We start from the raw sequence: 17,601 nt of genomic DNA on the forward strand, positions 1-17,601 counted from the left end.
TACTTGGCCATATCTATTCTATTTATTTTATTTTGTTAGTATGTTTGGTTTTGTTCTCTGCCTCCCCCTTTTAGACTGTGAGCCCACTGTTGGGTAGGGACTGTCTCTATATGTTGCCAACTTGGACTTCCCAAGCACTTAGTACAGTGCTCTGCACACAGTAAGCACTCAATAAATACGATTGATGATGATGATGATATACCCATGACCTTCTAATAACAATATACAAGAACTATGGTATTTGTTAAGCGCTTACTATGTGCCAAGCACTGTTCATTCATTCATTCATTCAATCGTATTTATTGAGCGCTTACTGTGTGCAGAGCACTGTACTAAGCGCTTGGGAAGTACAAGTTGGCAACATATAGGGACAGTCCCTACCCAACAGTAGGCTCACAGTCTAGAAGGGGGAGACAGAGAACAAAACAAAACATATTAACAAAATAAAATAAATAGAATAAATATGTACAAATAAAATAAATAAATAGAGTAATAAATACATACAAACATACATAGACTGTTCAAAGCGCTGGGGTAGATACAAGGTAATCACAAGGGGCTCACAGTCTTAATCCCCATTTTACAGATGAGGGAACTGAGGCACAGAGAAGTTAAGCAATTTACTTAAGGTTACACAGCAGACCAAGTGGCGGAGGGAGGATTAGAACCCACGCCCTCTGACTCCATGGCTCATGCTCTATTCATTATGCCATACTGGAGAAGCAGCATGGCTCAGTGGAAAGAGCCCAGGCTTTGGAATCAGAGGTCATGGGTTCAAATCCCAACTCCTCTAATTGTCAGCTGTGGGACTTTGGACAAGGTACTTCACTTCTCTGGGCCTCAGTTACCTCATCTGTAAAATGGGGATGAAGACTGTGAGCCCCGCGTGGGACAACTTGATCGCCTTGTAAGCTCTCCAGCGCTTAGAACAGAGCTTTGCACATAGTAAGCGCTTAATAAATATTATTATTGTTATTGGGAAGAAAACCCCAATTTCCCAGTTGCCCCTGCCTTCCACCTGGCTTCCCTTTCAGTTCCCAACGTGGGGAGGGGGCTGGGGGGCGTCGTAAAGGTGGGTGATCCCCAGGTGTGTGGGGGTGAGAACTGAAGGAGGAGGGAAGGAAAGGGAGCGGGTAGGGTGGGTGAGGCGGGGCGGGGAGGAGGGTGGGGGGCTCCCAGGGGATGTGGGGGGCGCTTTGCTGTGCTGCTGGCTGGATGGCCTTCTCAGAGGGGACAGCGGGGCTCGGAGGAAGCGGGAAGCTGCGTGGCAGCGCGCTGCCGGAGTCCATCACCACCGGACCTTGGGGGCCCAAAACCCAGGAGTGACCCCTGGCAGGACCGGCCGACCCGCAATTTGAAGGCGGACAGAGGTAGAAACACGGAGGCGGCCCCTCATGGAAGGTGAGTCCCAGGCTGGCCTAGTGGATAGATCACTGACCTGAGAGCCAGAAGGTCATGGGTCCTAACCCCGACTCCGCCACGCATCTGCTGGGTGACCTTGGACAAGTCATTTCACTTCTCTGGGCCTCATTTCCCTCATCTGTAAAATGGGGTGTGAGACTGTGTCACCCCAATTTGTTTGTATGCGCCCCTGCTCTTAGTACAGTGCCCGGCACACAGTAAGCACTTAACAAATACCACAGATATTATTAATTAGTAATAATTATTAATTATTACCATTAATAAAGGACCCTCTCAGGGAGGCAGAAGACCCGGGGCTCCCCATGCTGAGCCCAGGCAGGTAGGTTACCTAACCTCTCTGGGCCTCGCAGCGGAGACTCAAGGGGCTCAGGGGGTAGTTTTCAGGATGATGGAGGGGTGATGTAGTTTGGCTGTGGCCATTCATTCATTCAATCGTATTTATTGAATGCTTACTGTGTGCAGAGCACTGTACTAAGCGCTTGGGAAGTACAAGTTAGCAACATATTAGTTGCTAACAAGTTAGCAGGTGCTGACCACCGGGGTCCGGATGAGCAGTGGGAAAGCCGCGGGACTTTCGTGACCTGGTTCACATCTCCTGGAGAAACTGGAAGCCACAGCAAGTTCAGGGGGGTTTGGGCAGATCCATAGGAAGGGGTCCGAGCTGGGTCACTGGGGCTGATTGAGAGATGGAGGGAGGAGAGTCAGGGGTGTTGGATGGTTTGTACTGGGTCACTTGGGGAGAGTCCAGGATGGAGGGAGGAGGATCAGAGGTGTTGGTTGGTCTGGGTTGAGTCACTGGGAGAGAGCCTGGGATGGAAAGGGGAGAGTCGGGGGGTCGGATGGTCCATCCCTAAACTTGTCCCTAAACTAATCCCTAAACAGAAGAAGCAGCATGGCTCAATGGAAAGAGCCCGGGCTTTGGAGTCAGAGGTCATGGGTTCAAATGCCGGCTCCGCCAATTGTCACCTGTGTGACTTTGGGCAAGTCACTTAACTTCTCTGGGCCTCAGTTACCTCATCTGTAAAATGGGGATTAAGACCGTGAGCCCCACGTGGGACAACCTGATCACCTTGTAACCTCCCCAGCGCTTAGGACAGTGCTTTGCACAGAGTAAGCGCTTAATAAATGCCATCATGATTATTATTATTAAACTTGAGGGCGGGTGTTCAAGGGGGTGACTAGCACAAGGTTCCTCCAAGGTCCTAGCCCCGCAGTGGGAGCCAGCGTCCCCAGCTGTTGGGTAGGCTGGACTGACCTGGGGGTCGTCATTTAGAGGCCATCGTCTACACTGCCCCTCCTCATCCTCAGGCCAAGGATCTGGGAGGCCAGGAACCAGGCTGGGAGCCCAAATAGTCTGGGAGTTCTGCCCTCTCCCTTTCCTCTTCCCCTCCTGTTTATCCCTGACTCCCTACGGTGGCCAGATTTGCTCTTTCTGCGGCCCCAGGGACTCAATCTCAGGCATGAACGACTCTGGAGCTGGGGCGGAAAATCCAAATTGTGCTCCTTAGCAACTCGGTGCCCCGGGAGTCCGACCCCGCCCCAGCCGTCCAGCTGGGGTTCTAATCCTGGCTCTGCCACTTATCTTCAGGGTGACCTTGGGCAAGCCACGTCACTTCTCTGGGCCTCAATTACCTCATCTGTGAAGTGGGGATTGAGACTGTGAGTCCCACGTGGGACAACCTGATTTACTTGTAGCCACCCCAGTGCTTAGTATGATAACTGGCACATAGTAAACGCTTAACAAATAGCACAATTATTGTTAGGGTGGAGTAAGATCGCCTTCAGCCCTGATTCTGTCTCTGTTTGACTCCAGGAGAGCAGAGGAGGCGACACCGCTGCAACCCCCTGAGCCGGGCCGTCGTGCCCTCTGCTCCGGGCCAGGCTGGCACGGGTTCCGGGGCCCCCCGCCCTGACCAATGGTTTCCACTCCGGCCTTCCACTGCTCCTTGGGCCTTGTCCATGTCCCTGCTCCTGTGGGGGCTCCTGTGGAGTCCAGGACCATCCCTCTGCCCGACGGCAGCCGCGCCCTTCACGGTGGGCATACTGGGGCCGTGGGAGTGCGATCCTGTCCTGGCCATGGTCTTCCCTGGAGTGGCAGCCCAGCTGGCTCTGGAGCGGGTCAGCCAGGACCTGTCCCCGAGGTGGGGCTTCCAGATGACTTATGAGGTTGTCCCCGAGGCCTGCCAGACGCCCCAGGCCCTGGCGACCTTTGCTGCCCGCAGGAGCCAGGTTGCCGCGTTTGTGGGTCCAGCTGTGCCCGGTTACTGCAAGGCAGCGGCGTTGCTCGGGCAGACCTGGGGCGTGCCCCTCCTGTCCTGGGCGTGCAGCCTGGAGGACTCCACCCAGACCTCGGGCCTCGGGGCCCTGGTGCCAACCCTGCCCCCGGCTGGGACCGTCCTGCTGACCTTCATGGGGCACTTCGGGTGGGCTCACGCTGCCATCGTCTCCTCACACCATGACATGTGGGTGGACACCGGCCGCCAGCTGGCCGCCGCCTTCAGGACCCAGGGCATCCCAGGGGTCTTGGAGGCCTCCCTGGGGCCCAACGGGCAGGGAGTCAGCAAGACTGTGCAGCGGCTCAAAGGAGCAGACAGACTGAAAGGTGAGTGGCCCACCTTCCCCCACGCCCAGGCAAGACGGTCCATCCCTGCGTGTATCTGTGTCCGACCCTAGGCAGTCCTTCAGGAGAGTTGTCCAGATCCAGGAGCTAGTGGAAGGGACCATTCCACACCTCTGACTCTCCCCCCTCCATCCCTGATTCTTCCCTAGTGATCCGTACGGACCATCCAATCCTCCGACTTTCCTCTCTCCATCTCTGACTCTCACCCAGTCACCCGGCAAGGACCATCCAACACCCACTGACTCTCCCTTCTCCATCCCCGACTCCATGACCTGGCTTGAGGGTGGAGGGGCCCAAGGCAGTGGGCCAAGGAATATCAAGATCCAGGTTGAAACTCATCTCAGCCAGAAGAGCAGAGAGTCTCACCAGGACCCCACTCATCATCATAATCATCATCAATTGTATTTATTGAACACTGACTGTGTGCAGAGCACTGTACTAAGCGCTTGGGAAGTACAAGTTGGCAACACTCAAGATTCCCTGCCTTGCCCCTCCACCACAGGACGTGGGATTCCACGTGGGATTCCCCACCACACCCTCCGCAGTACCCCAGGAGACCACCCACAGAGTCTCTGGAATGGTTTTTTCTGCCCCAGGCCTGACTCACTTCCACCACTCTGCTTCCAGTGGTGGTGCTGTGCATGCACTCAGCGCTGGCTGCCGGAGGTGAAGACCAGGCCTCCTTCCTGACCGCGGCCCACGCGGCAGGACTGACGGACGGAAGGCTGGTTTTCGTGCCCTATGACGCCCTGCTCTACAGCCTCCCTTACCAAAACCGCTCCTTTCCTGCACTGCGACGGGATTCCCAGCTCCGGAGGGCGTACGACGCGGTGCTGACCATCAGCCTGGAGTCCGGAAAAGAACCCTTCCATGAAGCCCTTGCGGCTTCCCGGGCAAGGGGGGAAATCACTGCCGATTTGGACCCCGAGCAAGTTAGTGAAGACCGTCTGGTTCCGGTGGACGGGTTGACGTGGGGGCTGTGTTGAATAGGAGGGGCAGGGAGAGAAAGAGGAGAAGGGTGAGAAATTAGCTCGGGGTTCGTCCAGCCTTCACAGGGTGCAGACCCGATTCCAGAGAGCCCAATAGCCATGCTCAATTCATTCATTCATTCAATCAATCATATTTATTGAGCTCTTACTGTGTGCAGAGCACTGTACTAAGCGCTTGGGAAGTACAAGTTGGCAACATATAGAGACGGTCCCTACCCAACAGTGGGCTCACAGTCGATTGTCTGCGCTTCCTTGTCCAGTGAGAGCACGGATGATTGAAACCTTGGATAATCCAAAAGCCTCATATAAAACAATAGCGTCCAATAGAGAAGCAGCATGGCTCAGTGGAAAGAGCCCAGGCTTGGGAGTCAGAGGTCATGGGTTCAAATCCCGGCTCCACCAATTGTCAGCTGTGTGACTTTGGGCAAGTCACTTAACTTCTCTGTGCCTCAGTGACCTCATCTGGAAAATGAGGATTAAGACTGTGAGCCCCCCGTGGGACAACCTGATCACCTTGTAACCTCCCCAGCGCTTAGAACAGTGCTTTGCACATAGTAAGCGCTTAATAAATGTCATCATTATTATAATTATTATTATGGGGTCTAATCCCAGCTCCACCATTTGTCAGCTGTGTGACTTTGGGCAAGTCACCTAACTTCTCTGTGCTTCAGTTATCTATCTGTAAAATGGAGATTAAGACTGTGAGCCCTACGTGGGACAACCTGATCACCTTGTGTCCCCCCGAGTGCAGAACAGTGCTTCGCACATAGTAAGCATTTAACAAATACCTTCATTATTATTATTATCTTGGCTGCCTCCAAACCTTTACTATAGACATCTCGAGGAGCAGTGATGGATGACCCCATTCCCCACACTTCCCTGCCCCCAGCTCACTGTCAATATACAATGAAATGGTTGAGAAGCAGTGGAGGCGAGAGAAGCCATGGTCCCTGCCCTCTAGGAGCTGCCAGTCTGATAGGGAGACAGGATACATGCACATATGTACACACACACACTACTGAGAGCTGGAGCAGGGACACAGAGAGGAGGTGAGGTGGTCTCCACAGTCCAGTCGTCAGAGTGAGACTCAGCTACTTGGCTTCGAGAGTCTGAGGGGGCCGGGGGTGGAGAGGCTGAGTGGAAGGCTGGAGGTGGGAACGCAGATGGGGAATCAAAGGGCGAGGAGTTCGGGTGAAGAGGCTGGGTGAAGAAATGAGAGGTGGGAAGGCTGAAGTGGGAGGCAGAGGGAAGTTAGGTTTGAAGGACAGAAGCAGCATGGCCTAGTGGATAGAACAGGGGCTTCGAAGTCAGAGGACGTGGATTCTAATTCTGCCTCTGCCACTTGTCTGATGTGTGACCTTGGGTAAGTCATTTAACTTCTCTATGCCTCAGTTCCCTCATCTGTAAAATGGGGATTAAGACTGCGAGCCCCACGTGGATCAGGGACTGCATCCAATCTGATTAGTTTGTATCTACCCCAACACTTAGTACAGTGCCTGGCACATACTAAGAGTTTAACAAATACCACAGTTCATTATTATTATTATTACTATTAGTAGGAGTAGTAGCAAATACTATTAAAAAGGAGAGAGAGAAACCTTCAGGAAACCAATGAGGAGCTCTGGGATTGAGCCAGGACTACAAGTACCCTCGGGAGACCCCTGACCCTCAGCCCATCCACCTGGCCACAGATAGTGGCATATGGGGTCGCCCACCTCCCGCTGTGCTTCCAGGTCTCCCCGTTGTTCGGCACCATCTATGACTCTGTTTACCTGCTGGCCTACGCCCTGCACCGTGCCCCTCATCTGGGAGTCCCCCTGGCCGGGCCCGGCCTGGTCCAGCTCCTCGGCTCCCTGGACGTGGCTGGCTTCAGCCGGAGGATCCGCACAGACGAGAAGGGAGTCGGCCGGGCTACCTATGTGGTCCTGGACACAGATGGCCGGGGAGATCAGCTCTTCGCCACCCACGTGCTGGACCCGTCAGGCCCATCTGTGCAGGCCTTGGGCAGAACCATCCACTTTCCCAAAGGGGGTCCGCCTACCCCAGACTCCAGATGTTGGTTTCATCCAAACACTCTCTGCACCCAAGGTGAGACCATAAAACTACGATGAGCCTAGACCTCCACCAGTCCTTATGCAAACTGGACATCTGTCTATATCTGCACGCTTTTTTATAGTGAGAGAATTCAAGTAGTTACAGGGCTCAGGTAGTGGCCTCGTTGCCTCTGTGATGGTTCGATAGTTGATCGTTTGCAATGGTGTATAGTTACGGTGCTCAGGAAGGGGACTGGCGAAGGGCCCAAAAACCATAGCCAAAGTGGTGGCCGGAAACCCGGCTCTAATCTAACAAGGAACTCAGTAAAGAGAATAATGACTACTAAGTGGGAAATGAATAATCAGGAGAGGAAACTGTCCATGCAGAGGGATTGAGTGGCCCTATCAATTTCAGGTCTGGAGATTTCAAGAGGTGGAGGAGGGTGCCAGCTGGCACAGTGGGGTTTGTAGCCGGGGATGGGCTGCTGGTCCTCTTATGACTGTGCTTTCATCTTCACACCAGGTGTGAAGCCATGGACCGTGACCTTGGCCGTGGGGCTCCTGGCCCTTCTGGGGCTCTGCGGATTGGCCGGTGGGTGCCTGGTCAGGTGAGCCATGCTTGGTTCCATAGGGCCAGGTTGAAGCTAGGTGTCTTGGCTGTCCTTGGAAGCAATGGGGCGAGGGCTGGGGGCGGGAACAGGAGTGGGTGTAGAGGTTGGTACCTGTGGGTGGGGCAACCTGGGGACAGGACCCAAGTGCAGGCTTGAGGGAAGCGACTTGAATTATCAGCTCTCACACCAAGCTTCCCAGCCCAGCATCCTCCAGGCCCTGGTGTTAGCACTGAACTGACCCCAGATTTGGTCCATAGATCCCCATGGCAATGATTTCCTAACTGCCTCGATCAATCAGTAATATTTATTGAGCACTCACTGTATACAGAGCATTGTATTAAGAACTTGGGAGGGCACAATACAAGCACTTGAGAGAGTACAACTGCCTCCTCCTTTGTGGTTCAGGCTGGCGCTCTGCATGCCCCCTGCCCCATCCCCCTACCCAGGGGGTGAGTAGTCCAGGAAAACTTCCAGTTCTGGACACCCGGAGGTAGGCAGACTCTCAACAATAAATGTCCAGGAGCCTGGCTGACACCCAGACACCCCTCCTTCTGCCTGCCAAGAACAGCCTGTAACCCCTCTTCCTGGCATAGTGGGCACTGTCTCCGTGCCCCCTATTTCCCTGGAATCTGGGGTGGGAAGGCAAGGAAGGGGGCTGGAAGGAACCCAAGCCCCCTTGCTGAGGCGCTGCTCCTCTCCCAGACACTGCGTTCTGCGGGTCCGGCTGGCACGTGGATCCAACAAGATGGTGTTGACCCTGGACGATCTCACATTTATCGACCCCAAACTGAGCCAAAGGGTAAGGGTGGAGTGTCAAGGTGGGGAGAGAAAGGGGTGGGGGCCTAGTCTCCCCAGGAGAAGGGAGAGGTGGGAGAGCACAGCCCCAAGGGATCAGGAAGGAGGGGTGGGAGGAGGGAAGGGGATGGGAGAAGGTGAAGGGGAGGGGAGATACCTACGAGCTGGGGGATGTCCTTGGGCTCCGACCCTGCCATTTAGACCCTCTGGACTTATCTTCCAGACTCCTGGGGTGGAGGAGGTGGCCTACTTTCCTACCCAATTCCCAGCCTAGGGGAAGGGTCTCCTTATATTGAATCTGTCTGAGATCATGCGGGAGGGTCCTGGGAGGCGAGAGCTCCTCCGGTCTGTTGTTCTCCCAGAGGTTGAACCCAGACAGCCTAAGTGAGACCAGAAGTGTCTCGGACGGGAAGAGCTTGAAGTCTAGAGCGTGGTCACTGTCCGGGAGAAGTGTCCAGGCTGGCCCGGAGACCCCCGATACGGCGTTGTTCAGGGTAGGCTGGTGGGGGGGAGGCTGGTGGGACAGGCAGGACCCGATCCTTGGGCTGTGAGTGCCGGGTTCAGGAAAGCACTTGAGTATAATCCCCGATAGTCCCATTTTCACAGAATCCCACTGACCGCCACACACCCCTCACTGATGCCCCTCACGGTACACTGAATCTGCCTTCAGACCAAGACAGAATCGGTGTCGAGTGAACACGCTTTTCCAGGGTGGAAGGAGAATAAAGTACTCACCTCTCAGAGGAGGCAACGGTGCAAACAGAACCAGTGAAATGCCAGGGACTCCTGAAACGTTTAGGGCTCATCCTCATCAGACCAAACAGAAGTCCCACCTGCCACCTGACTTGGAAGCCAGGGGTGATTTTTGCCTCTCGAGCCACTGTGGGATAAAGAGCGAGACCCCGGAGGGGGCAGCTGAAGGGCCCAGATGCTAGTTGTGACCGGTACCTGCTCTGCCTTTGTAGCAAAGGACAGTGGGGTAACGGGGATTGTAGCAGGAAGTGCTGGAGTCTGCTCCTGCTCTGCCCAGTTCCTGGCCGTGGAATGGGCTGGTACAAAGCCTATTGGCCTGCCTCTCCTGAGACAACGGCTGGGCAGCTACTGATGGATTCGGGATATCAGGGAAGACTGATTGGCAGTAGGACAGAAGAGATGCTGCCATTGTTGTTAGATGCTGAGCCCCAGGACCAGGCTGGGGGTGAGGGAGATGTTTTTCTGGGTGACTTCCCTTCTTACATTCATTCATTCATTCATTCAATCGTATTTATTGAGCGCTTACTGTGTGCGGAGCACTGTACTAAGCGCTTGGGAAGTACAAGTTGGACACACACTCACACAGGCATACAGACACACACACACACTGGGGTGCTAGGAAAGAAACAGGGAGGGGAAGACACAGTTCCAGCTTTCAAGGGGCTACTGCTCTGATGGGGGAGAAAGGACACAAACGTCCGACTCCCCCCTATACACACTCACATGTTGGTAGTCTGATGAGGGAGACAGGACACACATGGGGAATTTTACACTCTCAATCGGATTTGCATTGTGGTTATCTGGTTTCTATCAGCCCATGTGAGAGGCAGGGACTTCTGCGTATGAAGAAGAAGCAGCGTAGCTCAGTGGAAAGAGCCCGGGCTTTGGAGTCACAGTTGATGGGTTCAAATCCCGGCTCTGCCAATTGTCAGCTGTGTGACTTTGGGCAAATCACTTAACTTCTCTGGGCCTCAGTTCATCTGTAAAATGGGGGTGAAGACTGTGAGCCCCCCATGGGACAACCTGATCACCTTGTAACCTCCCCAGCACTTAGAACAGTGCTTTGCACATAGTAAGCGCTTAATAAATGCTATTATTATTATTATTTTTAAGAAACTGTGCATGTGTGTATGTATGTGGATTTTTCACTCTCAGTCAGATTTGCATTGTGGTTATCTGGTTTCTATTAGCTCATGTGAGCCCATGTAAGAGGCAGGGACTTCTGCGTATGGAGAAAGTGTGTGTGTGTGTGTGTGTGTGTGTGTGTGTGTGTGTGTCCATGTCGCTCTTGTGTGGACAGGGAGACTGGGTGTGGCTGAAGAAACTGGAGCCTGGCTCTTCCCTGGAGCTCCTCCCGGAGTCCACCAGCTTCCTGAGGGAGGTAGGCCCGGGGACCGGGGGTTAGGGGGAGCGGATTTGGGGGTCGGGGGAGTGATCTCAGGGCAAACCACGGGCTCCCTCCCGGACAGATGCTGAAGCTGCGCCACGAGAACGTCAACCGATGCCTGGGCTTCTTTTCGGGCTGTGGGGTCCCGGCCGTCGTGATGGGGTTCGGCTCCCGCGGTAGCTTGGAGGATCTGCTGCGGAACCGCAACGTGCGGCTTGACTGGGCCTTCAAAGCGTCTCTCCTGCTGGATCTCATCCAGGTCAGGAGACCTGGATGGGGGCGGCCTGGGTTCCTAGAGTACTGCGGCCTGGGAGAAGCCCGACAGGCCGGGAGGTCCAGGAGGGGTTCTGGGCCACGGGCAACAAGAAGCCCATTCTCCCTCCCAAACATGTGCTGATCTGCCCGGTAATAAATAACTGAAGATCAGTGAGGCAGATGGGACAGGTTGGACGCCTACCCTGTGCACGGCACAATACTAGGCATGCGAAACAGTCACACAGTTCATTCATTCATTCATTCAATCGTGTTTATTGAGCGCTTACTGTGTGCAGAGCACTGTACTAAGCGCTTGGGAAGTACAAGTTGGCAACATATAGAGACGGTCCCTACCCAACAGTGGGCTCGCAGTCTAGAAGACTGTCACAGTTGACACCCAGTACAGCACCCTGCATACAGATGGCACCCAGTATGGTGGCCTACCCACAGCTAGTGACCAGTACAGTGCTCTGCACACAGTTGGCACCCAGTACAGCGCCCTGCACATAGTTAGCACACAGTATGGCGTCCTTCACAGAGTAGGCACCCAGCACAGTGCTCTGCACATGGTAGATGGTACTGACGCGGATGAGAAAGGTAGAGGAATGTTATGGGAGGGGCTTCGCCGGGGTAACCTCATATTCCTGGCACGGCTCGATGTTTTCCCTCCGGATCGACACAGGGCATCCGCTACCTCCATCACCGCGGCTTCCCCCACGGACGCCTCAAGTCTCGGAACTGCGTGCTGGACGGGCGCTTCGTGCTCAAGGTCACCGACTACGGATTTGATGCCTTCCTGGAGACTCAGAGAGCCTCCCGGCCCCCGCCCCCATCGGAGGGTATGTGCAGGAAGTGGGAGACAGGGTTGAGGGGGCTAGAGAGATCGTGGACTGTGTCAATACTGGGTCGCAGGTGGAGGGAGAGGTAGGGATGGAGAGGGGAGAGTCAAGGGGGTTGGATGGTCCATGCTGGGTCACTAGGGAAGAGTCAGGGGTGGAGAGGGAAGAATCAGGGGGTTGAAAGTCTACTCCAGTCAGAAATATGGTCCACGGACTCCGGAAGGATGGGCGGTGTTGCCATGGAGACCCTGACCCTGGCCATGGTCCCTCTGATGCAGCCCCCAACCCCCCTGTCTCCCGGCAGAGCGTGCCTGAGTGGAAAGAGCACGTGCTTGGGAGTCAGAGGACATGGGCTCTAATCACAACTCCGCCATTTGTCTGCTGTGTGACCTTGGGCAAGTCATTTAACTTCTCTGTGCCTCAGTTACCTCATCTGTAAAATGGGGATTAAGACGGTGAGCCCCTCGTGGGACAACCTGATTATCTTGTGTCTATCTCAGTGCTTAGAACAGTGCTTGGTACATAGTAAACACTTAACAAATACCATTATTTTATTATTATTATCCCAAAGATGTTACCTAGCGTCTGTTCCTCTCCCCCTCACTCCCACTGCCACTGTCTGGCTCAGACTCCAGAGGTCCTGCAGCTGCTGGGACTTCAAGCCCCAGAAACCCTCCCTGAGAATTGGCGAGGGAGCAGAGGCCGCTGGTAGTCTCCTGCCAGGCCCACCCTGGCCCGCACAGGGGAGATGCAGGCCCTGAGCCGGGGTGGCCAGGCTGAGGGAGAGGGCTTCTCTTCCCAGAGCTGCTGTGGACAGCCCCTGAGCTCCTGAGGGATGCCCAGCAGGCCAGGCGTGCCACCCTGAAGGGGGACGTGTACAGCTTAGCCATCATCATGCAGGAGGTGTTGGTGCGGGGACCACCCTTCTGTGGCTCGGGGCTGTCGGCTGAAGGTAAGGAGGTGTCCCCCCCAGCTCCTTCCCCTGCTCCCAGCATTGCAGACAACATCCCTTCCCCTCCTCCTTCCTCTGTCAGCCCGGGCAGCTACTGGAGGGACGCACCGAACAAGGTGGTCCATGCTGGGTCACTGGGGGCGAGTCAGGGATGGATGGGAGAGAGTCGGGGGTGTTGGATGGTCCGTGCTGGGTCACTGGGAGAGAGTCAGGGGAGGAGAGGGGAGCAGAAACAGTTTTCATGGCAGGTGGTGGCTCAGGAAAGACTGAGGAGCTGAACTTACCGGGGGTCCCATTTCTCCACTACAGAAATCCTCCAGAAAGTGGAGGCGCCCCCTCCCCTGTGCCGGCCCACGGTACCCCCCGAACTCGGGCCCCCGGATTGCATCCAGCTGATGCAGCAGTGTTGGGCGGAGGCACCTGAGCAGAGACCTGCCCTGGATGAGATCCTCAGCCAGGTCCTGGGGTCCCTGGGGTCCTGAGGCCCAGGCCGATGGGGCAGGAGCCCAGAGGATGGAGGGGGAGGGATGATTTAACCGAGGGTATCTGGGGTTACTGATGCCGCGGGCGCCTTCCCCATCCGCTTGACCAGTCCAGCCCCTCCCCACCTTCAAACCCTCCTGGAAAGTCCAGGAGGCCTTCCGGGAATGATTTCCCCGACCCTTCCAGTTCGTGAATCCAGCTGTAAGTGTTTATTTATAATGGATTCATTCTCCTCCAGGGCTTATCATTCATTTCCACTCACAAAATGATGAGAATTCACTGATGCGTGTCGACCATCTCTCTCAAACCTGGAAAATCTTCGAGGGCAGGGATCGTTCTTCCCTTTGGGGATAGTGTTCTGGGGGATAACACTCTGGGGATGGTGCTCTGCCTCGCCCTGGGGACAGTGCTCTTGGGAGGCGCTCCCTCAATGTGGGAACAGTGCTCTACCTCTCCCTGACTCTTGCAGTTTAAAAGCATCCAGAGAGGGAGGAAGATGATGTCCGTGGAGTCGGTGCTGGGCACGCTGGAGCGGTATTCTGGCCAGCTGGAGGATCTAGTGCGGGAGCGCACGGAGGAGCTGGAGAGGGAGAAGCAGAAGATGGAGAAGCTTCTGGCCCAGATGCTGCCCCAGTGAGCCCTCCCACCCCAAATCCCTGCTGCCTAGCCCCGGCCGCAGGGCCAAAAGAAAACAGGACGGCTCCCCAGGAGTCAGGCAGTGCCCCCAAGCTGGACAGTGACCACCCCAAAGCCAGGCAGCAGTCTCCCAAAATCAGGCAGTGGTCACCCAAAGCTAGGTAGTGGCCTCCCCAAATCGGGCAGTGCTTGCCCAAAGTCGGGCGGCAGCCGCCCAAGAGTTAGCTGGTAGCCCCCAAAGGCATGCAGCAGCCCTCAGTCGACAGGCAGTAACCACCCGAAGTAAGGCAATGGTTTCCCAAAGGTGGGCGGTGGGCCCTTAATCAATCAATCAATCAATCGTATTTATTGAGCGCTTACTATGTGCAGAGCACTGTACTTTTGAGGAGGGGAGAGGAGGGGAGAGAGGGAGAGGGGGAGAGAGAGAGAGAGAGAGAGAGAGACAGAGGCTTCCCCGGTCACAGTGACCCCAGTGACCTCAAGAGTCTGTGTCAGCAGCCCCCGTGATGTCAGACAGCGGCCGGGGAAGCAGAAGGCCCTCAACCTGGCCTGTGGCTCTAGGTCTGTGGCAGATGCTCTGAAAGCCGGGGTGGCGGTCGAGCCCGAGTACTTTGACCACGTGACCATCTACTTCAGTGACATAGTGGGCTTCACCACCATCTCAGCCCTCAGCGCGCCCATCGAGGTGGTCAACCTGCTCAATGACCTCTACACGCTATTCGATGCCGTCCTGGGCAGCCACGACGTCTACAAGGTGAGGAGCACCCCCCCACCCCCTGCACCGACTACTCGATACAGAGAGATGGAGGGTTTTGGGACCCCGAGGGTCACTACAGCCCAAATCTGTTAATTCCTCAGTGGCATCCACCTCATCCCAATCATCCCCCGGCTCATCCAGCCCAGGACTTCATCTGTCTCCACCTAGCTCCAGCCTGGGACCGACCCCTGCCCTCCCTTCTCCTCACCCACCTCTCAGCCGCCCCTCTGCCCTCTCTGCCACCCCCTGGCTCTTGCTGCAGGTGGAGACCATTGGCGATGCCTACATGGTGGTCTCGGGGCTGCCCCAGCGCAACGGGGAGAGGCATGCGGCCGAGATCGCCAACATGGCACTGGAAATCCTCAGCTCCGTGGGCTCCTTCAGGATGCGTCACATGCCCGGAGTGCCTGTTCGCATCCGGGCTGGCCTGCACTCGGGTGGGCGTGGAGGGGCTGGGGAGAGGGCGGGAAGCCCGGTGGAGGCTGGTCAGGCCTGGGACAGGGAGAAAGAGAGAGAGAGAGAGAGGCTTACCTGGTCACAGTGACCCCAGTGACCTCTGGCCCTCCCCAGCCCCATGGAGACCAGCCTGGAGAGGGGCAAGAAGCTGCATGGAGGCCCTGCTCCAAGGCCCTGCTCACCATGGTGGGGGTGGTGGGGTGTAGGTGGGGGAGAGGGCTGGACTCAGGGCAGAAATTTGGGGTTCCAGGGCCCTGTGTCGCGGGCGTCGTGGGCCTTATCATGCCGCGCTACTGCCTGTTTGGGGACACCGTGAACACCGCATCCCGCATGGAGTCCACGGGGCTGCGTGAGTGGGCTGCCCCTTTCCCCACTACATCCCCAGTGGCTGACCATGCCACAGGGGACCCCACGGTGACCCCAGCCCGGGGCGGGGGGCGGAAGAGAAGGAGAGCCCACCATCCGGCCTCACTCCTCTGCCGGCCCAACCAGCTTACCGGATCCACATCAACCAAAGCACCATGCGGACCCTGCTCCGCCTGGGCGAAGGCTTCGAGATTGCCGTCAGGGGCCAGACCGAACTCAAGGTGAGCCAGGCCGGGATGGCCAAGCAAGGGTAACTTACTGGCTGCCCTTCTTCTTATCCCTGGGCGACCCAGAGGGACCAGACCGGGCCAAACCAGGGGTCAAAGCAGGCAGGGATGGCCTGTCCCCCTTTGCCCCACTTCACTGAGGCTCCTCTCTGCCATCTCCATTTCTGGGACTTGTGCAGACAGAAGAAGCAGCATGGCTTAGTGGCTAGAGCAGGGGCTTGGGAGTCAGAAAGACCTGGATTCCAATACTACTACTGTTGATATGATCCTTGTAGAAACACTTGAAGACAAACAAACAAGAGCAGTAAAAGATGTGACCCTTGGCCAGGAGGATCTCACAGTCTGTGACTTCAGACATTGCTCCCTGGCTCTGACCCAGCCGCCCGTCTCCCTCCCCTGCCTCTTCACCTCGTCGAAACCACATTCGCTCCGGCTGGGACGGATGGGCAGCGATGGATTTGTGTCTCTTTCAGGGCAAAGGAGTGGAGGAGACCTACTGGTTGGTGGGGAAGAAAGGCTTCCAGAAGCCACTGCCCCCTCCCCTGGACATCAAACCAGGGTAAGTCCGTCCCCCCAACCCCCCACCCTGGGGGGACCCAGACCACAGTAGTGTAAGGACATTTGGGCTTTGTTGAACTAAGCGTAAGCCCATCCAGGAGCAGAGTTTTTCTGGGTCCACTGAAACAGCAGCCCCGGGCATCATGTTGGCAGGGTGCCTCCATGGAGCAAGAAGACCTGCCTGGGTTAGTTCAGGGTATAAAGACTGCACTGGACGCTTATTGTGCACTGAGAGCTGTTCTGGGTCTCTACTGTGCAGGGTGCTGTATTGACTACTCTGTGCAGAGTGCCGTACTGGGCACCTTTTCTGGGCAGAGTAGACTGTGGCTTATGGTGGACAAGGAATGTTTGTCATAATGTTCTGTTGTACTCCCCCAATCGCTTAGTACAGTGCTGTGCCCACAGTAAGCGCTCAATAAATATGACTGACTGACTGGCCAAGTGCTGTATTAGGAGCGTACTGTGTACAGAATCCCATCCTGAGTGCTGAGGGAATAGACAGAAGTAAAAAGCATCCTTGTCCTGCAGGATGTACAATCTAGTAGGGGAGACAGCAGACATTCCTGGAGGAACAGAGAAACTGTGATTCAGAAGAAGAGAATAGAGACAGTAGGCATAGTTGGACATAAGTAGACTTGAATCCATAAATAAATAAACAAATACATTCTCAAATGCTACCTGAGGGGTAGCTGAATGAGAAGATGGGAATCGACCAGGAAAGGAGGAGAAGGCTTTTAGGAAGCTTTGAAGAAAGGGAGGGTCCCAGGTTGGTGAAACATGGGATGTGGGCATTCCGGGAAGGAGGGGAGCGCAGAAGTGAGAGGATGGAGACAAAGACTCGAGAGAAAGGGACCACAAGGACATTAATGTGGGAGGAGTGAAGAGTGTGAGCTAAGGAGGAGCAGGATGGGAGAGTGGACAGATAGGAGGAAGCTGGTCGGGAGTCCCTGGAAGTGGAGAGACTGGAGTCTCTGGGTGATGTGACATGCAATGGGAAGCCCCCTGGGATTTGCGGGGAGAGGGAGCTCTGAAAGGTTTCAGGGATCCAGCAGCAGCGTGCCAGGCCAACCCTAGGGGGAAGGCTGGAGGCAGGGAGGCCAGCAGGGAGGCTATTCCAGGCTCCCCTCATCGGAAACCTAATTGAGACCGAAAAGCCATAGCCCCAGCCTGGCCTAGCCCTGGAGCCCCTCGGGACCAGAATTCTGAACCAAGGGGTGGGCTGAGGGCAGATCCGGCCTGCTTGCCAGCTGGAGAGCTAAGGGCTCAGTTCACGGGGGGTGGGTCAGCGCCCCCCTCGCCCTCGCGCCCCTCTCCAGTTCCCCCTTCCCATGCTGCCTCCCCTCCCTTGCAGAGAGCCCTGGCAGGACCTGGTGAACAAGGAAATCCGATCCACCTTCCAGACTGTGAGGGGGTGCCCCGGACGACCCCGAAGCCTCGAGGGCACGGCGGGCAGGCCCTGAAG

General features: G+C 55.9%; 1 protein-coding gene across 1 annotated transcript; it reads left to right on the plus strand.

The window, feature by feature from the left end:
* Positions 1–1,394: 1,394 nt before the first annotated feature.
* Positions 1,395–17,601, plus strand: LOC119941311 (guanylate cyclase D-like). The gene is made up of 19 exons (XM_038761681.1): positions 1,395–1,401; positions 3,236–4,024; positions 4,670–4,974; positions 6,765–7,119; positions 7,588–7,672; positions 8,378–8,474; positions 8,833–8,964; positions 10,524–10,604; positions 10,693–10,869; positions 11,548–11,704; positions 12,507–12,656; positions 12,966–13,114; positions 13,609–13,772; positions 14,337–14,529; positions 14,795–14,969; positions 15,239–15,337; positions 15,481–15,575; positions 16,055–16,140; positions 17,491–17,601. The coding sequence occupies exons 1-19, from the start codon at positions 1,395–1,397 to the stop codon at positions 17,597–17,599; spliced, it is 3,405 nt and encodes a 1,134-aa protein (XP_038617609.1). The 3' UTR covers positions 17,600–17,601.

Source organism: Tachyglossus aculeatus, chromosome 20, assembly GCF_015852505.1.
Source record: "Tachyglossus aculeatus isolate mTacAcu1 chromosome 20, mTacAcu1.pri, whole genome shotgun sequence".
Taxonomy (NCBI): domain Eukaryota; kingdom Metazoa; phylum Chordata; class Mammalia; order Monotremata; family Tachyglossidae; genus Tachyglossus; species Tachyglossus aculeatus.